Source organism: Molothrus aeneus, chromosome 22, assembly GCF_037042795.1.
Source record: "Molothrus aeneus isolate 106 chromosome 22, BPBGC_Maene_1.0, whole genome shotgun sequence".
NCBI lineage: Eukaryota > Metazoa > Chordata > Aves > Passeriformes > Icteridae > Molothrus > Molothrus aeneus.
In genome coordinates this window covers 6,333,434-6,359,018 of record NC_089667.1, presented here as the reverse complement: position 1 = coordinate 6,359,018, position 25,585 = coordinate 6,333,434, and the positions used below count along the sequence as shown (strand labels likewise).

The following is a 25,585-nucleotide window of genomic DNA, read 5'->3' as shown; positions in this document are numbered from 1 at the left end:
GCTGCCGCAGCGATGGGCTCCGGACAGCAGGTGGCTGCTCGAAAGAAATTCTCTTTTCGGGAAAAATACCCGAAACCTAGGCAGAAATTGTAGAAATTGCCAGAAACACTGTGGCTGGGTAATGCTGGAAACGATAGTAATTTGAATCAATTACTTAACTAATAAAATTTAAGTAATGGTTTGATTTTAATTTTAAGGAATAGCTTAAATTCAATTTTAATTAATGGCTTAAATTAATGTTTTAAATAACATTTTAAATAAGTTTTAAGTTTTAATAAATTTTGAGTCTTATTTATAATTTATTTTTAATTGCCTTTTAATTAATTGTTTTCCGTAATTGTGGATATTCTTAGCCAGCATTTAGCAAAGCTGTTGTAAGATACTTCTGCACAAACACAGCTTGGGAAAACGACTGAAACTTCTTGAAGTTTTGGCAGATTACACAACAAAAGCCCAGAGTGAAAATCTTTGGTAGGAGTGGGGTTAAGGGCATTTTTAATTCACTTTTTACTCATGAGGGGTGAATATCTCAAATGCCTTTAGAGATGCAAGCAGAAAAGGAAGACTGGAGGAATAGCAGCAAAAAATGAGTAAAGACTGTAAATATTCAAAGAATAGTTGAATATTTAGTTACAGAATTTGTTATGTGCTGTAGTAAAGAACCACCAACACCCACAGGCTTTACTGAAGGGACAGCAGGAACAGTGGTGATGTGTTTTTGTTAAATAAATAAATGGACAGGATGCCACGGTTAGAGCAGCTCTCTTCAAGTATTTAATGCTGGAACAACCTGTCCCACACAGCCCCACGGGTGAGCAGAGCAGAGAGGAAGCTGCAGACAGCAAAAAGCCAAAGATCTGTGATTAAATCTCAGGTTAATAGGGTGAGTTGCACTGTGAGACTGAGAGGCAGCAGAGCACTGAGGCACAGCAGGAAAGCCACACACAACTGAAGAGAAAAGCACTGGGACATGGTTTAGTAGTTGTCAATTCCCAACATTTAATGGAACATGGGTTCACTAGAGCCAGTCTGGAATCAAGGTATTTCGGGTCATTCAAGAAAATCCAAAATCTTAATGCACTTTTTGCGCTTAAGCAAGGCATCACAGCAACCAGACACTAAATAGTTCCCACAAAAATATTTAATTTCCACAGTATTTTCTTTCAGTATCTTTAGTGAATTATGTAGAATTTTACAGGAGACAGTACTTAATGCAATATACAGAATAACAGGATCAGCCTGAACAACTTCTTCCTTTTTTTTTTCCAACTCTGCCCCCCTATTTAATTCTCCTGGTCACTCTGTCATTACTGCATGTTTGTCCTTTTTTTTACATGAACGTTTCCATGTGGAAAGTGGAATTTCAGAATGTTCAGCACTGCAGCCCTCGCAGGGTGCAATGCCTGGGGTAACTGGACACGAGTCCAACAGACTAGAGAAGCACCTTACATACAATATGTACATGGAGAGCACATTCTGCAGCTTCACTGGGGCTGGACAACATGGACAATCCGGGGAAGGTCTGCAGTTCCTGTGGCTTAAGTCAGAGCTTCCTATATAAGAATGCCTGAAATGAAAAATCCCAAACATCCCAGTCCTCACATGATTCCCATCCCCTGCTGGGGTTATCAGCATGTGTGATTTGCCTGCACTGCCTTCCAACACACAACTGAACATTCTGCAAAACAGTGACTTCCATGGCACCAGAGCCCGGGGTTAACTCAGCCACAGGAACAGCAGCTGCAGAGGTTCCACAGCAGAAGCAGATGGCAGTGGGACCATGAGAGACAGCACAGCACGTTGTGTGTGGTGCCCCAGAGCTGGGACCCACAGCAGCAGAGCTCCTTCACCCTAAAGTGCTCAGGGAGCTGAGAAGGTCCCGGCCAGAGCCAAATTCCAAACAGGTTTGGAACAGCAGCGCTGGCCTTTGAGACTGTCCCCAGCCCTGCTGTGCCACCCCCAGCCCAGAACAGCACGGGGCAGGTCCCCTCCTCTTGTCCCTTCTGTGGCCATCTCACCTGTGCTCCTGGCAAGAGATGTTTGAAACTCCAGGCTCTGACAACACCGAGGTCATGAAAGAAAATGTTGGTGTGCAGCCCCTGGGCACCCGAGTTTAGAAGCAGCTGGCACAAAGCCAGGATAATTTTGTTTTATTTAAAATCTGGGACGCTTAACTCTGTTTTGGAAGAGTTTGCAAGTTAACTAACTGTATAAAAATACAGTGTAGCTGTAATATTGCTCTGAAAAGCACTTTTGCAAACTTTTTTTTTTTTTCTGTACAGACTGGTAAATAACATTACCAGATAATATAATACATTTTTTTAAATAAAAAAAGGAACTCTCTCAAAGTCTGAACACTAAAGTCTAAATAGCTTGTTTAAAACACAACAGTGTGACCCATGAAAATTCTGCTTTGCATGGTTAAATTATAGCAGCATGGTTACTGGCTTTTCAAGGAAGTTCTTGAACTCAGCAAGCCACTGTGCTCCAACTGCTCCATCCACAACACGGTGATCACAGCTCAGGGTGACAGACATCACGCTGGCCACGTCAAAGCTGGGAGAAAAACAACAAAAAAAGGGTTAACACGCTCCTCTGCAAGGCAGTGCCACTTACAGAGCAGAGAGGCTGCTTGGAGAGCCAGGAATAGCAGCTGGTGCCTGGTGACAGATGTTTCCCCCATTTGCACTGGGGAGCAGATCATGTTCATTCCTTCTCTGAGGAAAACCAAGGAAGGAGCTTCCCAGAGGCACTAAAAACACCTCTGTGTGCTCTCCTGAGGGCAGGGAGCTCAGCTTTCCTTGCAGCACAAGGACAGCCCCACACCATTTTAGCTCCAAGCAAGGGGATATTCATACAGGGTCCATCCTTGAGGATTTCCTTAAATGCAAACTGAAGCAAGTACTGAAAGCACTGTGTCAACAATACATTTTAGTGTCTTTAAAATTACTGTCTAAGGTAGGTGTTAGGAAACTAGGCATGGCTTCAGAGTTTGAGTCCAGGATCAGATGGAAACTCACCCTTTCTCATTATCAGCTGGCACCAGTATTTCTTTTGAGGAACCCACTGCCAGGATGCAGGCTTGAGGTGGATTGATTATGGCAGAGAAATTCTTAATCCCATACATTCCTAAATTGGAAATTGTGAAAGTACCACCCTAAAAGAAAACAAACACATTCATGGGCAAACTCACAAGAACTGTTTTATGTGGGAATATGAGGAGAGGGGGGGACCTCATTCCAGTCTGCAACTGCCTGAGGAGGGGAGGCTTTTGGTGAGCAGGGACAGGATCCAGGGAGAGCTGCAGCTGTGCCAGGGGAATTTGGGATGGATCTCAGGGCAAGGTTCTTCCCCCAGAGGGTGCTGGCACTGCCCAGGCTCCCCAGGGAATGGGCACAGCCCTGAGGCTGCCAGAGCTCCAGGAGGGTTGGATGGTGCTCCAGGGATGCCCAGGGTGGGATCTGGGGTGTCAGTGCAGGGCCAGGGGCTGCATTCAATGACCCCTGTGGGGCCCTTCCCACTCAGGACATTCTGTGACTGCTGAACAAGGCTCAAACATCACAAAGCAGCCTTTGCTCCTTTCAACCAAGTCAAGAGCAGCAGAGTTTACCACCACCTCGGGTGTCTGACCTGGAACTCGTGGGGCTGGAGCTTGCCCTCGCGGGCTCTGGCTGCCAGGGAAGCCACGTCCTTGCTGATGGCAGCCAGGCCCTTGATGTGGGCGTTGAACACGATGGGGGTGATGAGCCCTGCGGGGGTGCTGACAGCCACACTCACATCCACCACGTGATTCCTGCAACACACACAGCAGCTGAAAGCACTCCAGCAAGGCAGCGAACAGGAAAAATAGAAACAGTCCAGACAACCCAAAATTAACACGAATTTGTGACAATTATTTCACCTTGCCCACCAGCCTTAGACTCAAAGATTTTATCATTTTAACAAAACCTCTCACCTTCACATCATATTTTTCCCCTCCCTCAAATCCCAGCAGAAGCTCTGTTTTGCCATGAACAAAGGAAGTTTCTGGCTCTGACCATGCCATAAACTTACTGCCTAATAACTGTGTCCATCCATGAAGAATTTGCCTCAGGCACTTTCAAGCATGCCAATGCAGAAGCTTTAATTATGAAATCATTGACAGAAAGCTTGATGTTCTCTGAGACCTCCTGCAAATGAAGAGATTCCAGGTGTCAGTTTGTCCCCTGCACATCCCCCCAGCTAACAAGGGCAGTCACTGCAGTTCACAGGAAACAGAAAACAATCACACCACTTGCAAGCATTAAAATTCAGAGATAATTTAGAAGGTGAAAGTATTTCCTTTATAATTTAAGAACGTAGGTTTTGTTAATGTTCAGTTTTCTTCAAACTTGGCTTGGAGTTATTTTACCTTTCTTCTTATTAAAAATCTTCCTATCCTTTTATTTTCCACCTGAAATAATGAATCACCACCAAGCAGAGCTCAGAACAGCCCCTTAGGGAAGTCAGGAAGGAGCAGACATGAGGAAAATCTCATTCTGTCACAGACAGTCCAGAACTGACCCACAAAAGGCACTGAAAAGAATGTTTTTTTTTTTCCGAAGCCAAGATGCCAAACCTCACCTGATTGAGCTCCTTCCTTAGCACCAGGACCTTCCCCATGTTGACATCAATGGACAGGTAGTAGTGAGGTATTGTTTGTTTGGACTGCATCAGCCTCTGAGCAATGACCTGGGGTGTGCAGAGCATGAACACAGATCAGCCTGGAACCCTCCCAGCCCGAACAAGGGCCTTGGCACAGACTGAGCCCTTACCCTGCGGATGTTGCTGATGGGGATGTCTGTGAAGGTCCCCTCGGGTGCTGCTGCCACCCCAGGAACTGCCTCCGGAGCTGCAGCCTGCAGGGAACACCAGTGTCAGCCCAGAAACAGCCAAAGGGAGCTCAGTGCCAAGGCCAAGCTGCCCCTTGGGAAGAGCAGCAGCCATTTCCACCTCTCAGTGCCCACCAAGCTCCTTCTAACCCCTCTGTTTGGTTACTAAATGCAGCATGGAGCGATTTAACAGCTCAGCACTGAGATGTGCTGCTGTGCAGCTCCCAGCCCAGCCAGTCCTGCTCTGGTGGTTGTACAGAGAGCAGAGCTGTGCTGGGGGGGCTCTCCCAAACTGCAGCACACAGAAAACACCTCCATCAGCTCAGGGACAACACAAACCACAGCATCAGAGCACTTCTGGGGCAGCAGTGACAGGCTGGGCTTTGCTAGGCCTGGCTTTCCTTCTGAGCCCCTCTCCCCAGCAATCTGGACCAGCTGGGACTGGGTGACCTCAGCCCATGAAGATTTAGCAGCCAGAGGAAGGGTTGGGAGCACACTATTTTAGTTTTCAGTGGAATATCAAAGGGACAAACAAGGGGAGAAGGCTTCACCAGTGTTTCTGGCAGGTTAAATTTCCCAACCTTACAGTCACCACCACCCACAGAACCCAGCAATGCCTGTTCCATGCAGGAACTGCCCTTCCACAGAGCTTTCCATGCCTGTAAAATCCACTCCCACAGATTTCCAGCCTACTCACTGGAGCAGCCTTTGATGGCACAAATGACTCCACATCTTTTTTGGTGATTCTGCCATCTGGTCCAGTGCCTGAAAAGGACAAAGGAAAACGAGAGAGGATTTTGGTTATTTCCAACATGGCTTTGCTTCTAAAGCCGAGTTTTATTCAGTTTTATTCAACAGAGAGAATCATTGAACACAACTCCTGGCTCACAGCTGCACAGTCAGGAAGAACAGGAAAACGTGGCTCTACAGGGACAGAAAACTGCCAGTGGGAGCAAAGCAGTGGAAAGGGAAGGTACCTTTCACTTGGGTAAGGTCGATTCCTTTCTCTGCTGCCAACTTCTTTGCCAGGGGACTGACCACGACCCTTCCTCCTTTGCGGGGCGGCCCTGCTGAGGGGGCTGCTGGAGCAGGGGCAGGCTGGGGAGGAGGAGGAGCAGCTGCAGGAGTTGCTGTCACCTTAACAAAGAATCAAAGCCATCAGTGGAACCCACAGTAAGAGAACTGGCCCATCTAATTATCAATCAAGAGATAATGACTCGCGTGCACAAAGGCTCCCGAAAGTTAAATCAGAAACTCACTGGGAAGGAGGTCAGCTGAATTAAAAACCAAATAAAATACAGAACTTGAGCTCCCCATTTTCAAGGATGAGGAATCAGAACTGGCACAAGCAACAAGCTGGGAAAATGATCAGAATGAATGAAACCTGCTGTAGGTCTTGGAGGACAAATTAGTGATCACTTCTCAGCACATGGATCAGCCTTGCACTCAAAAATCAGAACACTCCAGTTGAAGCCTGAGCTTCACACTGTCAACAACAGCTCAGCTCAGGCTTTTCAGTGGTGCCCGTGAGCTCTCCTTACCTGTGGAGGAGGAGGAGGGGGAGGAGGAGCTGGTGCCTTCATGTCAGTGACTGCAGCAGCCTGGTAGTCAGCAAAGGCTGGAATATCAGCCTCTTTCTCCACAATGATGCACAGAGGAGTTCCTAGGGGCACATCTCTTGTTCCTTCAGGCACCAAGATCTTTGCCAGGTAGCCTTCTTCCTGCACTTCAAAGCCTGCAGGGGAGAGAAACAACACTGAGGAGCTGAAGGGCTGCTCCAAGTGCTGCTGCTGGAGCCTGGCAGTGAAGCAGGAGAACCCTTTCCAGCAGGGAACCTCTCCATGCACCTGCTAAGAAGGATTGATGAGGAAAGAGAAGTGTTTATACTGTCCCACAGCACCACCCCCTGAGCAGGCAGAGGCTGCTCAGGACCCTTCCAAGGGCACCTCACCCACCCTGGCTGGGGACTCACCGATCGTGGCTTTGTCTGTCTCAATCTCAGCCAGCAAGTCTCCCTCATTCAGCTTCTCCCCAACCTTCTTCTCCCACCTCTGCACTGTGCCCATTGTCATGGTGGGTGACAGAGCAGGGAGGGTGATCTGGGAAGGCACAGAACACAGCACAGTCAGACCCTGCTCATCCCCAGGGCTCAGCAACACAGCCTGGACTCCTGAGAAGCGATGCCAACCTAAAGAAGCAGCTTTAATGCACTCCTAGGCTGGCTCCATGGCAGCCCAACAGAGCTGTCCCTCTGTGCTGCTTTGGCTTCTGTTAGCGAGGCCTGAGCAGGAGAGCCAGCAAGAGCAGAGGGCAGGAAATGGATAAATCAAAAGAATCATCACCCTGCAAGGCTAAGGAAGGCTGCAGCAAGTCCCTCTGTCACTGTGACACACACATGGGGTGCAAAACTGGGCAGAGGGGGCAAGCAGAGGGAAGAAAGCAACTTTAGTAACCTAAACACACATTTAGAAGCCATTCATTGATTATTTTATTCCTGACTTTGAGTAACATCTCACACAAATCAGTTCCCCCATGCTTTATCTGTGGGATGGGGTTCAATATTGCAAATTTTCCTTTTCAAAGCAAGCCCCTGTACAAAATGCTCAAATGCATCAGTGGATACACTTCAAAACCCAAGCAAAGCAAAAAGGTTGTACCCACAAACACAATTCATTATTAGTCAGCCACAGACACATCTGGTGTGGTCACCAGAGCACCACAGGCTGGAGTTCTGCTCTGAGATATGAGCAGAGCCTACTTACACTAAGCACAAGGGCTTTTTACACCACAACTGTCCAAAAAATGCAGATTTAACACATTTTTCACAGCAACAGCCATGGAGGCACAAGTCTCTCCTCCACCAGCAGCTGGGATGCTGAAATGAATTTATTGAAAAAGCTTTCTGGGGTGTCCCCCAACACATGCTCTAAGCACACCACAACTGAAGCAGCACAGTTAATAAATTCTCCAGACAGTTTTTATGACAAAATGCCCCACAGGCAGCAATGCTGGGGCAGAAAAAGAGTGCAAGAAGCCTTAAGGCAGGAGCAGTGCTCTCTTACCTGCATGTGAGGAGGGTAAGAGCTGCCAGGGGCCTGAGGAGAAGGCTGAGGTGGTGGGGAGGGGGCTGCAGCTGGAGGGGGAGGCACTGAGGCTGGGGGGGCAGCAGCTGCTGCAGAATCCAGGGTGTAGTTTTTGAAGGCATCAATAAATTCAGGCCTAGAAGAACACACAGAGCCCCAAAGCCCATCAGGTGATGGTCTCAGTCTTTCACTCAAGGCACCCCAGAAGCCCCAAGAGGGGAAATTCACATCAAGGGTTAGGAAAATACATACTTTTCTACTGTGATACATATTATGGCCCCAATAGGAACATCTCTTGTTCCTTCAGGCACCAGGATCTTGGCCAGGTAACATTCCTCTATACTCTCAAAGCCAACTGTGGCTTTGTCTGTCTCCACCTTTGAGAGAAAACAGCAAATGGTGAGCCCAGAGCCTCCCAGTCTGTTGCGGGGTCACAGTTCTGGAAAAATCACCCTGAGGCAGCAGCTCTAGGGAAGTTTGCCCTCAAACCAGCTCTGAGAGGCTGACAGCCACTCCTTCCCACCAGTATTCCTTGGCACCTGGGATCCAAAATCTGCCTTCAGCCAGGGACAGCCCCTAGGCCAGACATGCAGCTCAAGAGAAACAGCCCAGCCTCATCCCCAGGATATTTCTGCTATGAGATCCCCTATGAGATCCCCCTCAGCCCAGCCTCCTTCCCAGGGTATTTCTGCTATGAGATCCCCCTCAGCCCAGCCTCCTCCCCAGGATATTTCTGCTATGAGATCCCTTTCAGCCCAGCCTGGCCCCCAGGATATTTCTGCTATGAGATCCCCTTCAGCCCAGCCTGGCCCCCAGGATATTTCTGCTATGAGATCCCTTTCAGCCCAGCCTCAACCCCAGGATATTTCTGCTATGAGATCCCTTTCAGCCCAGCCTGGCCCCCAGGATACCTCTGCTATGAGATCCCCTTCGTTGATCTTGTCCCCCTCCTTCTTCTCCCAGCGTGCGATGGTGCCCATCTGCATCGTGGGGGACAGCGCTGGCAGTGCCACCTGTGAGGGACAGGGCAGTGTCACAGCCAGGCAGATGCAGCAGCAGGCAGCACGCATGGGACAGAGACAAATCCTCAGCTCAGCCTGGATGTGGGGCACAGATCTGCTGCAAATCCCCAGCACTGCCCCAAGCTGCTGGTGAAGGACCCTGGCAAAGCCACAGTGGGTGCTGAGGGCAGAGGCTGTGCTTGCCCCATCCCTGGAAGTGTTCAAGGTCAGCCTGGGTGGGGCTTGGAGCAACCTGGGACAGTGGAAAGTGTCCCTGCACATGGCTTTAAGGTCTATTCCAACCCTTGACACTCTGTGATTCTCCCACGAAAGGGTTACAGAGAGCCCGCTCTCAGCCTGGGTCTGCCAAGGGCCAACAGGGAGCTGGGATAAAGGACAGAGGTGATGGAGGGAGCACCCAACAGCCACCCAGGGGCTTGAGGCTAAGTGGTGCCAAAGACCCAAAAACCATCGATTTTCTCCCAGTTTGGGCGGCCAGGCGTTGGAACAGGATTACCCACAGAAGTGGCAGAGTTCCCACCTCCGGGGGCGTCTAAGAGCCGTGCGGGTGGGGGGCTCCAGCGCAGCGCTGGCTCGCTGATCCTAAAGGACTTTTCCAGCCTTGATGATCCCATAACTCAATCCCCGGGGCAAAGTGAGCCACGCGGGGAGGGACGGAAAACGGAGAGGGGAAAGCGAAGGGGCAGGGAGGGGGAAAGGGAAGGGGCAGGGAGGGGGACAGCGAGGGGGAGAGCGAGGGGGAAAGCGAGGGGGAAAGCGAAGGGGAAAAGGAAGGGGAAAGCCAAGGAGGAGGGAGGGGGAGAGCGAAGGGGCAGGGACGGGGAAGGCGAAGGGCCAGGGACAGGGAAAGGGCAGGGACGGGGAAAGCGAAGGGGAAAGCGAGGGGGACACGAGGGACAGCGGGGCAGGCTCCGGGTGTGACTCTCACCTTCTGGTGCGCCGGGAGGCTGCAGCAGCGGCGCGGGACGAGCCGGGGCCAGGCGGGCGGCGGCAGCAGCGGGCGAGGCGCGGGGCCGCCCCAGACCGGGCCGCGCCGGGCCGGGCCAGCCCCGGCCCCGACCCCGGCCCCGAGCGCTCGGCGGGGCCGCACCAGGCCGGGCGGCCCGGCCGCGCCCCGGGACACGCGTCGCGCCAACACCCGCCACATGCTGGGGCTGGGGCTGGGCTGCAGCCGGGCTGGGCTGGGCCGGGCGCACCGGGGCCGGCGGCGCTCGGTGACCTCCGTGCGGGCGGCGCGGCGCGACACTGGGGCGGCCGTAAAGCGGCGGCGGGCGGGAACCGGCCCGCCTCAGGAACCGCCTCGGCACGGCCTCGGCACCGCCTCAGAATCGCCTCAGCAGCGCCTCGGCACCGCCCTGCCCGGAGCGGCGAGCGTACGGGGCTCAGCCTGCCGAAAACGGGATATGGGGCTCGTTCTGGCTCTGCGCAGGGCTCAGCCTAGGGAAAACGGGATATAGGGCACTGTGTGGCTCTGCGCAGGGCTCAGCCTAGGGAAAACGGGATATAGGGCACTGTGTGGCTCTGCACAGGGCTCAGCCGGCAGAAAATGGGGATATGGGGCTCGTTCTGGCGCTGCACAGCTCCCTGGAAGAGGGGACGGCCGCGGATGGGCTCTGCTCCCCGGGAACAGGAGGGAAGCGGCTGTGGATGGGGCAGAACACATTAAATACACCCAGGGGTGTCAGGGGACAGGCCAGGCTCCGTTCAGTCCTAAATTAAAACACACCAAGTTCCACCTCAAGCTAAGCAAGTTTTTTCCACGGGTTTGTTGTGAGGTGTGCTCTCGCTGCCATATCCCAGGCTTGTCTGTTTCACTGCTTACAATTGGTTTATTTCTGCCAATATCCTCAGAGTTACTTTCCTGTTCCTATACTTGATAACTTGATCTTGTAGCAACATCTCTGGAGTCAGTAAAAATTCATTTTAAATTGACACCTTTTGCTTTTATGGGGGAGAAACCTCCCAAAGCAAACTGCTCCTCCGGTAGCAGAGAAGGACATGAGGCTGGCCAACAATAGACCTTGAAAAGCTTCGAAATTTGCTCCATGAAATTCCAGCCCGGGTGTGTGGCTATTGCTGGAATAAAATCAATGAGTAAAACCCAAAGAATGAAACACTTGTGAGAAGTTTGCAATTCAAATACAGTTGATCTCAGTATCACAAGCCCATGCCCTCTTCACTAGAGACCATGCAACAGAGAAACTGTGTCCAGGGGAGAAAGAAAATCATCATTTCTTTTCCAAAGGGATGTATTTCCCCCATTAATTAACCTGTTCATTGATGAACTTTCCTCCCGCTGTCTGTAAGCAGAAAGTCACACAAATTGTCCAGAACAGGAGGCAGCTTGTCTTGTGCCAATGTGGCACAAAATCACGTAGGACCCTTGATATAAAACCCAGTATCAACCAGTTGGATTTCCATAGTAAGATAAAATTACAAGGCCAGTGTTGTGTCAACAGAAGATGATACAAAACATCTCAGCATCCACCAGGAAAGGAGTAAAACACAGTATAATGCGTGCAGAAATATACAGAGAGCACTTGCACTAGTATAAAAATATCCACAGTCCTCAGACAAATGTGAATCGGTACAAAATAATTTCAAGAACAGGTTTACAAAAGGACATGTTAATATAAAACAGTAAAACCAGGTTGCCCCCTTTTCCAGCCTCATGCACAGCACACACAGACAGTCCCACAGGAGCTGGGAAGGAGCAGAGCCCATTTGACCTCCCAAGCCCACAGGCAACGTAGAGAAAAAAAACACAAAACCAAAGGGAAAAACCCACCCTTGGGGGACTGTAGGGCTTCTTCTTTCCCCAGCAGTTCTTTCCTGATCCTTCAGGACTCAGCATAGCAAGGAACTGGTGTGGGTAAGTGCTTGGTGGCCCTGGCGGTGGGGACAGCAGCAGGGGATGCTTGTGCACAGGGGGTGACAGCAGAGAGGGCAGGAGCACAGGGACAGAGGCTCAGCAAGGACAGGGGGTGCAAAGACCTCAGGGAGCAGCTGATGGCAGCTCCCCCACCCGTGAAATCCTTCAGCAAACAAACAAGCACCAAGATCCCAGAGTCCCCACAGCTGCAGAGCAAACCCCGAGGGCCTCGGAAATGGGAACAGCTTTGGGAAGTGGGGAAGGCAGGGCTGGAAGGAGGGAGCCTGAGTTTGGGAGAAAGGTTGGTTTGTTCAGCTTTGTTTCAGACCATGCATCAACCCTCCAGAGGACTCTTCTCTCACCCAGAACAGGTCTGGTCAGCCTGCAGTGTCCACAGAGTCACTCTGCTCCTGCAGGACAACAGCTGGTCCAGCTTCAGCTCCCACAATCCAGCAACCTCTTCTCCATGAAGGCAAGGCTTCACATTTTCACCATCAGTGCAGTTTTCTGTGACACCAGCACAGGAGATGCCCAGCTGAGCCCGCAGCACACGCTGCAGGGATGGAGGAGAAGGGGGCAAAGCATCCTTAAGGCCTCCAGGGTTTTGCTGGCAGGGCTGAGCCGGGTGTTTCTGTTCCACAGAGCCGTCTCTGCAGCCTCAGGACAGCAGCTGCCCTCGGGCACGGGCACTCAGGTGCCAGCTGTCCATGCACACAGCCTGCACCACCCGTGGCTGGCGCAGAGGCTCTTTTTTGGCAGCTTGAATTGGCCTCCTCCCAGCACCTGGGCTCCTTGGTCACTCTCTGAGCTCTGCAGACAGTCACAGGTTTCCATAGAAACAGGGCTTGAAAGATCCATTAATTCTCCCCATGGTCTTCTTCCACCCAGGCCACGATTTTCCCCTCCCAGCCAGGAATGATGTCATCATCATGGAACACCTACCAAAAAAAAAATTAAAAAAATAAAGTATTTCAGTCATGTCTGGGGTCTGGAGACAGGGTTCTGCAGTGTGAGTGGCATCAGGGGCATGAAGTCAAATCCTAGCTCAGATTTCCCAAAATAATCCAGGGAACACATGGCAGTGATGGCTGAGGTATGAGTCACATTTTCACAATTTAGGTAAATAACAGACCAGGCCTCATTAACCAATGAATATCAGGATTATTGTCAGCCGTTTTTTTTGACATTAAAGGTAAACTAAAGACAGGAATCACGGCTTTTCTGAGCCAGACCACGACCTCCAGCTGCTGCTGCTGCCTGTCCCCAGAGAGGGTGACCCTTTGCCCTTGCCCTAATCAATCTGTGAAGCAAGAACTGTCCCAATAACCTGAGATGAATCCAATCCACACCCCCACCAGCCTGAGCACAAACAGGGCTGCACTGCAGCACACAAAGGGAACGATGCCACACACACAGAGCTCTCTCTGAAAAACCTTCAGCGGAAAGGAAGAAATTGTACGTTTAATACAGGCTCTTCCATTGCAATGGGGTTTATAAAACCTGCAGCCCAGATTTGTGCTGTGTCCCTGGGCTGTGTCACAGGCTGGCTTTGCCCAAGGGGCTCTGCAACTCCCAGGCAGTCACAACCACATCCATGGAGTTGCTTTTGCTGAGGATGAAAATATTTTAGCACAACAGGAGCTTAACCCACGGCTGGGAAAGCAGACAGTTTTGTTTGGGGGAACATCCACTATTTCATTAGCTTAAAAGTGAGGTGACCATGGTCCCCAGGGCTGTGTGCTGACACTGATCCCAAGGCCAGTCCCACTTTTACCTCCTCCTTCACTGTGCCAAACTCTGGGTCCAGGGCTTTGAAGTGGTACCGATGGGTTCCTTCCCTATCGATGGCTGCCTTGAAATCCCTCAGAGTCACTTCCCCTAACCTGCAAGGGAAATAAATGCAAATACAAAACACAAAAACAAAGCTCAGGGACTACTGCAGATAATCTTCCCCAGCCAACAGCATGAAATCCAGTTAAAGCACAGCAAACCTGTGCTGGGTGGGAGCATGCCCAGGAAATCAGAGTGCTGGTTTTAGGGGCACAGGAGGCTTAGGAAGGCCAGGCTCACCTCTTTGGTATGCTGACCATGAAGGGGGTGAGGGAGCGGTCGGTGAAGTACAACACTTTGGTGCAGGCACTGGTGCTCATCACAGGCGTGCTCTGAGAGTGAGGCAGCTCTGCAAGGCAGCAACTCCCTGATTATCATCCCTTATCATCATTATCCCTCCCCAGCTTCCCGTTCCTGCTGGCCAGGATGGATGGTGGTGCATGGATTTTAATTTGTCCATTTGTGTTTCTCTCCCCAGGTCCTGCCTTGTTTCCTGCTTCCCCCCAAGAGCTGAAACAGAGGAACTGAACTCCACAGTTTTAAGGCTCCTTTTATGCAGAGAATACTCTGCATACACAGAAATGTGGTGTTTAAAAAGGAAATGTGGTGTTTCATTCTGTGGATATGAAAGGCAGTAAACACTGAGCAGGAAACACTCCTCTGTCCCCACTAGATGGTGCACAGCAGCAGAAAGCTGGGATGACATCCCTTTTCCCAGTGATTGCCGTGCTTATTTGTGCTGCAGCACTGCCCAAGAGGCCCAGAGCAGCGCTGTGATGGTGGATGATTTTTTTTTTTTTTTTTACAGAAAACCAGCCATAAACATGTGTCCCTTCCCTTTGCAGGGAGCTCTGCCCCAGGGAGGATCCCGGAGGGGGAGATTCCCAAGGGGATTCTACACCTGGGAACTGAGCAGTGGATTTGGCAGTGGAAGGGCAGGATCTGCCGGGCACTTACTGGATTTGGGAGGCCAGGAGTCTCTGCACTCGTTGGTTGCTCTGCTTGCTGGTGATTTCCCCCTCACCTGGGGCACAAAACCAGAAGAACAGAGTGTCACCTCGCAGGCAGAGCCAGGCTGGGGTGTGAGGGTGTGAGGGGCAGGAGCTGAGCGCCCTGGGGAGCCTTTACCCTCCTGTCCTGCCTCTTGTGCGTCTCCATGCGGTGCAGGCGCTCCATGAGGCTGGAGATGCCCTGCTCCAGGCTGTCGATGGTGTGGTGCTGCGGGTCGTGCCCGCTGAAGCTGTTCCTGAGGCTGCGCAGCGCGTCCCGCACCAGCTGCAGGTCACTGGTCTGCCCAAAACAGCACAGCTGACCCCAGCCCGGGGCTGCCTCCCCAGCAAGGGGAAACCTCTCGCAATGAAAGAAGAGTTCCAGGGTGTGTGGCTGGGAATGCAGCCCTCAGGGGCACTTACCCCTCGGTGGGCTGGGGGAGCTGCTCCTTTTCCTGCTGGCTGCAGAAAGCCATTACTCTGGGCACTGGGACTGCTGAAAGCCATCACCTGGGCAGGGGAAGATGTGGGAGGGTCAGGACCTCCCCAGAAATCCACATTTATGCACGTCAAAGTGAGAGGGAATGAGAGCTTTCCACATCAGGGATAAAGCTCCCATCTTCTCCCAGGTAAAGACACTCCCTAAAGCCTGCAGGGAGTTCCTGCTCACAGCACAGACCTGATTCCTCACGTAAAGGTGGAAAGACTCAAAACCAGGGTCAGCAGGAAAAGGGGGAAGTAAATTGAGCTGTGGTCTAACCACTGCCAGGGTCAGAGGTGAAGCTGGAAGCTGAGAAAGCCTCTGGCTTTCATCCCTGAGCATTCTGAGCCAAGAGGCTGAGCCAGAGTGCTCAGTGCTGGGGCCTTTCCCTGCCTTGGTCAGTGAGAAAGGGGAGCCAGACCTCTCTGGGATGAAGGGGAGGGTTTCTGGAGACAGGTCCCTGCAGGGTGCTGGGCAAACAGCAGCCCAGGTGTGGAGCAAGGCTCCCATACCTCCTCAGCTTCTCTCTTCATGCAGTGAGCCAGCAGGGCCTCCTTGTGCTCCAGCTCCCGCTCCAAATCCACCTGTGGAGGGGCAGCAGAGGGGTCAGCACCCCATGGGCCAGCCAGAGCAGCTCCCAGCCCAGCCCAGCTCTCCCTACCTGCTGGTAGCTGGCCTCAGAAAGCTGCCTGAGCATCTCATCCAGCTTGGTCTGCTGCTGCTGCAGGTGCCGCTCCTTCTGGCACAGCTCCTTCTGCAACACAGGGTGCAGGGAATCAGCAGGGCAGGAGGGAGGCTCTGTCATCTTCCCATGGCAGGGAAAGCCCTGTCGTGTGCCAGGATCAGGTGGCTCACACAGGGTGTGCTTTGCCAGTTGTTAGAGCTGAGTGTCAGAGCTTTTTTTGGACGAGATCAATCAGGTTTTTATTGCCCAAAGTCCCCTTGGCCAAAGACCTGCTGCTGAGGTCACACAGCTGTCCCAGAGCACACAGACTCCCCAGGGATCAGAGCTCAGACAGGTCACCCACCCTCCTCTGCACAAGTGCTGGACACTCAGCAGCCACCACCAAAACCCACGACAATTAAAGATCTGCAGGAAGCTGTGGGGGGAATGCAAAGAACTTCTGATCCCCCCACCTCACTGCAAACACCCCTGGCTCCCACGGCTCCCTCCCAGGGCTGTCCAAGTGCCAGGGAAAGAACAATCCCATTGCCAGAACTGGAGATCCACCCAAACCCCCATGGAAGAGGTTCCATTACTTTGTACTCTGCCAGGAGCCGGTTTCTCTCTTCAACCTTCCTCTGGAGGTCAGCCTGCAGGAGTAACAGCCAGGTGTGAGGCAGATATTCCCAGAGAGTGAAAACCTCTGCCCCTTGTGCTAAAGGGTGACCAGAAACCTACAGAGGTCAAGGCAGCTGCTGTTTAGGGTGGCACCTTCGGACAGAGACCTGCACGGGGCAGGTGCCACCTGCTAAGCCAGGGAACGAGGAGGGACAAATGCAACAGCACTGAAAACATCAGGGAAAGCCCCTCCCTGTCCCAGCTGAAGGTCCTGGAGGACAGGAAGTGGGAGTGGAGGTCAGGAATGTCCAGCCTCAGAGCTGGCCAGCAGGCTGTGAGCAGCCTGTGCTGTGCAGAGACCTCTGGCTGCGTGCTCACTATCCCACGACCCCGAAATCTCTGCTGCAGCCACCCCTGGGGCCACCAACCCCCCAAAACAACCTCAGCAGCAGCAGTGACTCACGTTCTGGTTGTGCAGCTCCTCCTTGTCCATGTTGGCTCTCAGCAGCTCCTGCTTGAGCTGCAGGACTGCAGCATCCTGCTGGAGCAGCCTCTGCTGCAGGGCGTCCTGGGGAGAGGTGACCTCTGCAGGAGGGCAGGGGGGACAGGGACCCCTCCCTGGGGCTCAGGGGCCACAACACCCTGTGGCCACCCAGGCCTGAGCTGCTGCCAGGGGCTCTCAGCCCTCCTGCCTCTCCCTTAGCCAAAAGTGATTTCCCTGCCAACATTTTGGCCACCAGCACAGAGGGATTTCCGTGCTTCAGCCTGAATTTCCCTCTCCAGAAGTGATGAATATTGGCTGTGATGGACAGGAACAGCTCTGGAGGGCGTTGAGCCCTGCAGCTCCTGCCCCAGCCACTCATCCCGAGGGCACAGAGAGGCCAAGATCAGCCCAGGACACAGGGAGCCTTAAGGCCTGAGCGTGACCCAGTTGTGCAGTGAAATCCTCTCTGCAGAGGCCAAAGTCAGCACTAATTCTGCACCTTTCACTCACCCAGAGCTGCACCTTGCACAGCTACTGCTGTTTGCTCCCTTCTGACAGGCAGCTCTAAAAATGCCTCTGTCAGGAGGAGATCAGCAGTGTTAGCACTCCAGAGGCACAAACTGAGCTGCTTCTGGCCAGGACAGGGACACCCCAGGCTCTTTTTCCTGTGCTGGCAGGAATGAGTTCACTGGGCCAATGCTGCTGGATGTGTACTCCGAGAGAGAAGGGAATAAAAGAGCCAGCCAGCCAATTTATGCCTCTTTTTGTTTAGGAGAAACAGGGGGAAATAGAGAAAAAGGGGACTATTCGACCACAATCTTACAGACAGAGCAGAAAACTGGAAATCCAGCTCCTTACATCTGCCTAAAAATTCAGAAATGAACCACAGGATCCCCCAATACTCCTCCTTCCACGATCTGAGGTTCCTCAGAGGTGTGTGGTGCCTGCTGGCCCTACTCACCTAAAGCACTACTATTCATTTTTGATGAAATGCCCCTTTCCTCACCTTTATTCCCTGGAGGTTCCGAGCTTCTTGTTTGTATTTCAGCAGCTCCTTCTGCAAATGCAACACAATTTGGTTAAACAGCACCTTGTGTTGTTAACCCCTTCAGAACCAAGCAGAGCTGGTGTTTTCTCTGCAGGAGGAAGCATATCCCTCCTCTTCCCACAGATCCAAGAGCCTGAGAAATGTTAGTGAGTTACAAACATGACAAAGAGCTGAGCTCTGTTATTAAACTAAAATAATAATAAAATAATAAAGATAATAATAAATATTAATAAATATTATAATAATATTAAATATTAATAAATAACAAATAATAATTAATAAAATAATAATAAAATAATAAAGAAAATAACGAGTGCCCAGTCCCCAAATCTCTCCTTCAGGCCAACATCAAACACTTCTGCCAGCATCAGAACTGGTCCCAAGCCTCCAGAGTTGGAGCCCTCACAGAATATTCCCAGCTTTACCCATCATGTTGCCCACCCTGCTTCATCCCCACCCCGTTTTCTCCTAAAAAATCAAGTGGAACAATCTGCAAAACCTCTCTCCCCCCTCCATCTGTCACCCTCTAACCTTCAGATCTTGATTTTCTTCCACGCTCTGGTCCAGGCGGCTGCGGATGATGATCTGAATGCAAAATGTCAGCGTGGTTATTGGGCAGCAGGGGCAGGGCAGGCCAAAAGGCAGCTGCAGCAGGGAAAGGTGGGTCCAGGGCTGTGCTCACCAGCTGCTCCTCAGGGCAGGCTCCACGCTCAGAGAGTTCAAAGGACCCTTCCTGCTCATCCTCAGGTAAAGACCCATTGAGCAACAAAGCCTGGGGAGATAAAGAGGGGGGAAAAAAAAATCTCATTTTCAGAGATTTCAAAGGGAAAGAGGTGAGCTGCAGCTCTGGCCAGCAGTCACTCCTATCAACAGTCCCTAACCAGCTTCATTTCCCATTTCTGCTGATTTATTCCCCTCAAAAATGAGGGGATTTTTGGTTGGTTTTTTTTTTCAGGAATGAACAAGAAGATTTATCCCCTGACAAAGCTCTCCCAGGGATCTGTCAGCCCATGCTCTTCCCCACAGAAAGAACCAAACAAGGACAACTCAGATTTCCAGGGAGTGAAGTCTCAGCTTTGGCACCTTATAGGGTGTGCGTGCATCAGATCCCCAATATTTCAACCAAACTGTCACAATCTGAGGCTTCTCAATTATTGAGTAAGAGGAGGAAAATCGATGAACCAAATCCAATTTCCTGCCTGGCCACATCAGCTGCCTCTCCCCACTCCCAGGGGATGAGGGGGCAGCAGTGCCAGACCCTCCTGTCCCTGCTCCCAGGGGGCACAAAATGCAGGGATTTTACCAGTCAACCAAGGAATTTTTTTTCTTTTTTTTTTTTTGGTGACTCTTTTGTGTCCTGCCCATTGTCCCCTGGGAAAGTGCCCGCCCAGCTGCCTGTGCTCCTCGCACAATCTCTGCTTTGTTTACTGCCACATAAATATTTACAATTCAAAGCCACTGTGGTTCCCAGCACAAACAGAAAGGGATGCTCTGAGAGAGTTCAGTGCCTTCACCATATGGATCAAGGGGCTCTGTTCCCCAGACACACACCGGGCTGAGGGGCAGGGAGGGGAAGCGAGGGAAAGACCCCAGAAATGAAGAACTGTGGGGAGAATGTGCCAAATGTGAAGGTTCAGCCAAGCTCATGGACTGACTGATGCAGGTTTGGGTGACCCTGGAAGGGAGCGCTCTCTGAGAAGAGAAATCTCTCACCTGCAAACCCGAAATCATCTTTTTTGCCTCTTCCATTTCCTTTTCCAGGTGGTCCTGCTGCTCCAGGAGCTGCTCCTCCCATGAGTTCTCCAGGTAGGACCCAGAGCTCCCCGGCTGCCACTCGGGCTGGGAGTGAGCCTGGGCCTCTTCTGCAGGAGAGAGGGGCTGGGTGTGCTGCTGGCAGCCCAGCAGGGCCGAGGGCTGACAGCTCAGCTGCCCCCAGGATTCCTGCCTCATTCCTGAGGCAATCCAAGCTGTGCTACACACACTCCATTTGTAACGGCAGCGGGAGAGCTCCAAGCTCAGCACTGGGGACAGTGACAGAGGGGGAGAAGCACCTGGGGGCTTTGCAGAGCATCCCTCAGTGCCCAAGGACACCCTGGAGGCAGCACTGCAGTCCCCGGGGAGCTTTTCCAGTCCATCACACAGAACAATCCCAAGGGTTTACCTGCTCTAGGCTCTGTTTCTTCAGCCTGGAGGATCACAAGCCTCTCCTTCTCCTCCGAGGGGGCTACAGTGGATTCGCTCTTTGCGCTGTGCACAGGGCTGGGTGAAGTCAGGCTGCAGAGCAAGGCAGGAACAGCTCTTTTAGATGGTGGGGATTATGTTAATCAGCACTAGTTCTGAACAAGCATTTCTCCATATTCACTTTTATCTAAGAATTATCTGCATCCCAGAGAAACCTTTAACAACCCAGCCTGAACATGTAAATTTTTGATCTCAGACTCTCACACAGGGGTAGGACCACACTGAGGAGTCATTTACTGCCAGCCTTATGCTGGACAAAAAGCCACCCTGGCTTCATCTCTGGCTCTAGAACTTTCAGATTAATCATTCCAACTTTAAATCCCAATATATTCGAGAGGCAGATTCCACTCACTCGTGTTCTTCGATTAAAACTTCTTGGAAGTGCCCACATATTTTCACAGGAGCCGTCTCAGCTGACTGGGAGGTTCAAGCAATCTTTTTCTCAGAAATTCTTCCTAAGTGCATCTCCCAGACAACATCAAAAGGTGGCTGAAGCTCACTGACCCATTCAATGTACCCCGAAAGTCGCAGGAATTAATCCTTGCAAGTGTGAGCAGGAGTTAATTTTTCATTCTCCCCCAACACAGAAACAAAGGGCAGGGAACAAAAAGAAAAACAGTGTGGAAATAATATAATAGGTTTAGAAAAATAAGAGGCTTCAGCAGCTCCCTCCCTGCATCTTCCCAGCACTGCTGCTCGTCTCCCACAGCTCCCACAGAATGGGACAAGCCCTGCAATAGAGATGGAAATGACTTGCTGCTCCTGCCTGCCCCACTCCCACGGCCAGGACAGCCTCTCCTCATTCAAATTACAGACCTGAGTCCAGATTTTTGTGGCCCAGGCTTCCCCTGAGTTAAAGTGAAAGAATAATCAATGTCCAATAGAAATGTCCCACAGGGACAGTGCCAGTCCTTTCAGGTGTGTCCATGATGCTTAAAGGGCTCCCGGCCACCTGGCTTTGCTCCAGGATTTACCTCCAGGAATTCCAAATCCATCACAGCAGTCCCTCATTAGACACACTTTTAATATCAAATTTAATATCAATTTAATATCAAACCAGCCCCTTCTCCTGCTCATTGCTGAATGGGGGCATGGCGTAAAATGATGGGGTTTTTTTGATTTTTTTAAATGCTGTTTATGGCTTGATTTGGCAGTTCTGCTGGGATTGCATTATGTAACAAGGGCCAGAAGAAAGGATGGAACTTTCACACAACACAGATGCCAGCAGGAAGCCCAGCTGGTCTGACATGGCCAGCAGCTCCAGGAGGGATTTCACTTCTTTCTAGGAACAGATCTCAGAATTCCCTCCCTCCTGTTCCCAGCTGATGCTCTGAACCTGCCCTCACCCCGAGGCACTGCTGGCTCTCATCCATGCAGAAGCTGTCCCAGAAAAACACCACCAGGCACAGATGGGAGAGAAGGTGGTGAGACAGGGGAAGGGAAAAGGATGAGCAGGGTGAAAAACAAGCCTGGAAATAACATTCCACATCCTCTTCTCCCAGCACTGGATCCACAGCCCAAAGCCAAGAAAAGGCACCACAGGTGGGGACAGGTCCCCCCAGCACAGACAGCTTTACATTTCCTGAGGCATTCCCACATGCCCAGACCCTTTCCAGGGGGTTTTCCTATTTCCAAAGGCCCCTGGGTCCAGCCAGCATTCACAACCACCTCCCAAACGCTGCACACAGTGGCAGGGCCAGAGGCAGCTGAAGCAGCAGCACAGGTCAGGTTGCTTTCTGCATCACCCAATTAATGCTGCAAACACTTGCCCAGGTTCTGTATCAGTCTGAGCCATCAGGGTACGAAACAGCCGCTGATGCAACGCCTTTAAAAGTGCAGAACAATTTCCTATTAAAGCATGCAGGAACGAGGGCTGGGAAATGAAAGCTTTCCAAGAGAGATTTATGATGCAAACTGCTCCACTTTATTCCTTTCACCACTTGGTTCCTTAACCCACATCCTGCCTCCCCTGAGCCCCAGATCCTCCAGCACAGCCCAGCTTCAGAGCAACGAGCCCCTGAATGCCCCGAATTTTAATAAACACCCATCACAATGCACACAATCGCTCACCATTTGACCTGCTTCCCTCCCATGATCCCACTTGAAGCTGTGGCCTCACAGAATCCGCAGGATCCCGGCTCTGCTCATTCCTCCTTCCCTTCTTCACTGCCCGGGGCTCAGCTCCTGCCAAACTCCGGGGGAAATTTCTGCGAGCCCGAGTGCCGAGGAGATTCCCAGCAGAAACACACGGAAACACCCCCAAAACAACCGGCTCAGGGGCTCCTCCGGCTGAGGGGCGAATCCGCAGCCCCCAGGAACGGGCTGGATTCGGGAGCCGGGGGGGAATTCTGCAGCCTGCCCGTGGCTCCCGCTGCTTTCCCTCGCAGGTTATTCGCCTCCCGCCGCTGCTGCTGCATTTTGCTCAGCTGCACCGCCGCTTGTTTTCATCACAAGGCTCCGGGCTTGCCGGGGGTGTTTCTCATCCCATCCCGCCCTCCTTGTGCCGCCGAGCATCCGAGGAGCCGCCGGGGGAGAGAAGGAGCCGCTGCCGGCGCGGGGTCCGTGCGCTGCCGGGGGATGCGGGATGAGCTCAGGATGCTCTCCCCGGCTTTAGGGGGATGCGGGCTCTGCCCAGGCTGCTCTCCCAGCTTCCAGAGGGATGCGGGCTCTGCCCAGGCTGCTCTCCCAGCTTCCAGAGGGATGCGGGCTCTGCCCAGGCTGCTCTCCCCGGTTTTAGGGGGATGCGGGCTCTGCTCAGGATGCTCTCCCAGATTCCAGAGGGATGCAGGCTCTGCTCAGGATGCTCTCCCAGCTTCCAGGGTCCCAGCTTTAGGGGGATGCGGGCTCTGCCCAAGCTGCTCTCCCAGATTCCAGAGGGATGCGGGCTCTGCTCAGGATGCTCTCCCAGCTTCCAGAGGGATGCAGGCTGTGCCCAGGCTCTCCCCAGCCCCAGGCACGGCTCCCTCTCCCTCTCCCTCTCCCTCTCCTCTCCCTCCTGCTGTCACACGGGCTGTGCAGGCACAGCTTTCTCCGAGATGCCTGGCTCAGGGGTGGGGGAGGGAATGCTGCTGGAAGGGGAGGGGAAACGGAGAGGGATGGGTGAGGGGCTCGGCAGCCTGGGAATCATCTGATTTTGGGCAGATTTTTCCATGAATCATTTCGGCAGCCTGCGCTGCCGTCCCTGGGAATTGGGAGGGCTCGGAGCGGGGAAGGGGCCGGGGATGCTGCCCCGGGACACCCCAGCCGGCTGGAGGAGGGGGTCGCTGCACTCAGTAACGTCTCTCACCAATAAAAAAAGCATCTCGTTCCTCCCAGGCTGTTCTCCGAACTGAGCTAAGCACATTCCTCCCCGCGAGGGAAGGGAACGCAGCTCGTTTTCCTCGTGCAGAATTGTGCCAGCACAGACACCCCCCAGCAGCTGGAGGGGAAGAATTCTCCCAGTTTTTGATCATTTTGGAAAGGTTCTCGCTGTGTTCCGCCCTATCAGCAATGACATCACCAGAGAATCCGTGACATTGCGGGGGAAAATAAAATAGAAACGCAGGATGTGCAGAGAGATTTTGGTTTACCGCCGAAATACCAAAATATGAAGAAACAGCAGCCACCTGATGGGGCAGAAGAATGCATCAAATATTCCATCTCCCTTAAAGGGAGGGATGGGAGCAGGCAGCAGGATGTGGCACTGCTGAGGCTCCCGGTTCGAGAGCCAAGCTCCTGTGGCATTATCCATGAAATGCCGCTGCCAAGAGCAGAGTTTTACATCCCCCCTGGCAGACTGGCCTCAAAAGCACACTGCTGACATCATGTGGAGGCACTGCTCCAGCACTGCCTCCCCGGGAGCCCCACACTCCTCCAAAAGTCTATTTATAAACACACTCTCAATGACACGCAGCACAATTGGGGGATAAACACAAACTCTTGTGTTTTTCTCCTCTGCTGGGCAAAGCAACCTTAATTTTCAGGTACACGGAGAATTATTGGTGCTGTGGAGCGTAAAAATTGGCCTGAGAAACGCTGGGGAAATGTCCTGCCCGCTGAGAGGCTGTCAGTGGCAATCTGTCCTTGGCAAATGAGCTCCTCACTCCCACACCAACGGGAGGGAGGCACTCGGGGAACAGCCCAGGCAGGGGAAGGACACGGAAAATCAGAGTTTGGGCCTTTCAGTGGCAGTGGGAGGCTCTGAAGCAAAGAGCTGCAGCTCCCCACGTGCAGCCCTGCCCTGGAATCTGCTCCAGATGAGATTAACTGGAGCACAGCACCATCTCCAGAGGGAGTTCCAGTGGTTCAGTAACTCAGCTCTGGCTCTTCTGGGTCGTTTCTGGTTCTCTGGGGGAAAAGGGAGCGACTTCCCTTTACTACAGAGCTCTCCATGCTGGATCAGCTCCCTCACTGGAGTAATTTTCCTTCAAAAGCCCTTTTTTGGCTGCATTTTCTCACAGAGAACTGCTTTATGTTGATTCCTGAGCTCTCACCCTCCAGACCAGCCAGGGATGCCTTTTTCCATCAGACCCCAGCGGATTTTGGTGAGGAGAGCAGGCACTTTAGTCCATGTCAGGCACAGGAGACGTCTTGGCAATAAGATTCCTCACCTGGCAGGGCGGCATCTTGGAGAGGAGACACCTTGGCAATAAAATTGCTCACCTGGCAGGGTGGGGCTCCAGGGGCACGTGCTGCTGCCCCTCGTACTGCTGCACCAGCGCCCGCACGCTCCAGCAGGGATTCTCAATCTCCTCGTCCACGCTGCTGTTCCTGGGGGTGACAGTCACAAAATGAGGGGAGCCTCACCTGGGTGCTGCTGGAGTTCTTCTCTCTCCAAAAAGGAAGGGAGGAGAGCTGAGGAAAAGGAGGCAAGGGAGAGGAGACAGCCAGAAAAATGCCAATTTTCCTATCAGGGATCCCCATCTTCTTAAGGGAAAACAGGCAAACGGGCCTTGTTGTTGTAAACTCATCCCTAATTCTGGGACTAGAAAACTCCAAAAGCTCTGGGAATGCAAGGAAGCATCACAAGGACTGGCTTTCCTGAAGAACTCCAAGGTCTGCGCCAGGGAAACCTTTACCATTTCATTTTTCAATCAAAATTACCATTTCAGCCTCCTTTCCAGACTGTTTCATGGGTGCTCCCTCGAGCCAGTATCAAATGGGAAATGACCTTCAGCTGTGTAAACGAAACCCTGCACAGCCCCAGCACCTGGCTCCCAGCTAAATGTCACTGCTATTATTGTTATTGTCACCCCCACAGCACCTTTGGCATATGGGAAAATGGGATTTTTAGCATTATTCCCCGTGTGTGTGGATTTTCAGCACCCCCAGGACTCAGAAGCTGCCTGGAGCAGTGGGATGAGCAGTGGAGGAACCAGAAAGGACTTGTACAACATCCTGATGTCCTGCTCATGGTTTGTACAC

General features: G+C 52.2%; 2 protein-coding genes across 4 annotated transcripts in view; both read right to left on the bottom strand.

The window, feature by feature from the left end:
- Positions 1–974: 974 nt before the first annotated feature.
- DLAT (dihydrolipoamide S-acetyltransferase) lies at positions 975–10,102 on the bottom strand. The gene is made up of 14 exons (XM_066564431.1): positions 9,884–10,102; positions 8,845–8,946; positions 8,186–8,310; positions 7,913–8,069; positions 6,823–6,949; positions 6,392–6,585; positions 5,828–5,987; positions 5,548–5,615; positions 4,794–4,877; positions 4,603–4,710; positions 4,054–4,169; positions 3,631–3,793; positions 3,021–3,157; positions 975–2,556 (listed from the first exon to the last, which is right to left on the bottom strand). The coding sequence occupies exons 1-14, from the start codon at positions 10,100–10,102 to the stop codon at positions 2,427–2,429; spliced, it is 1,890 nt and encodes a 629-aa protein (XP_066420528.1). The 3' UTR covers positions 975–2,426.
- Positions 10,103–11,447: 1,345 nt separating this feature from the next.
- Positions 11,448–25,585, bottom strand: part of DIXDC1 (DIX domain containing 1) — a 31,231-nt gene continuing 17,093 nt past the window's right edge. For 2 of the 3 annotated variants that reach the window (XM_066564303.1, XM_066564302.1), the window contains 16 exons: positions 24,824–24,931; positions 20,103–20,215; positions 19,655–19,803; positions 18,624–18,713; positions 18,473–18,526; positions 17,900–17,950; positions 16,873–16,977; positions 16,388–16,441; positions 15,789–15,881; positions 15,640–15,711; positions 15,070–15,156; positions 14,786–14,947; positions 14,615–14,681; positions 13,898–14,006; positions 13,602–13,710; positions 11,448–12,765 (listed from right to left, as the gene is read on the bottom strand). In XM_066564303.1, the coding sequence (XP_066420400.1) occupies positions 12,685–12,765; positions 13,602–13,710; positions 13,898–14,006; positions 14,615–14,681; positions 14,786–14,947; positions 15,070–15,156; positions 15,640–15,711; positions 15,789–15,881; positions 16,388–16,441; positions 16,873–16,977; positions 17,900–17,950; positions 18,473–18,526; positions 18,624–18,713; positions 19,655–19,803; positions 20,103–20,215; positions 24,824–24,931 (1,504 nt within the window). In that variant the 3' untranslated portion in view covers positions 11,448–12,684. Of the gene's footprint in view, positions 12,766–13,601; positions 13,711–13,897; positions 14,007–14,614; positions 14,682–14,785; positions 14,948–15,069; positions 15,157–15,639; positions 15,712–15,788; positions 15,882–16,387; positions 16,442–16,872; positions 16,978–17,899; positions 17,951–18,472; positions 18,527–18,623; positions 18,714–19,654; positions 19,804–20,102; positions 20,216–22,252; positions 23,960–24,823; positions 24,932–25,585 lie in introns of those variants that run through there. The other variant, XM_066564304.1, reaches the window with a different exon arrangement.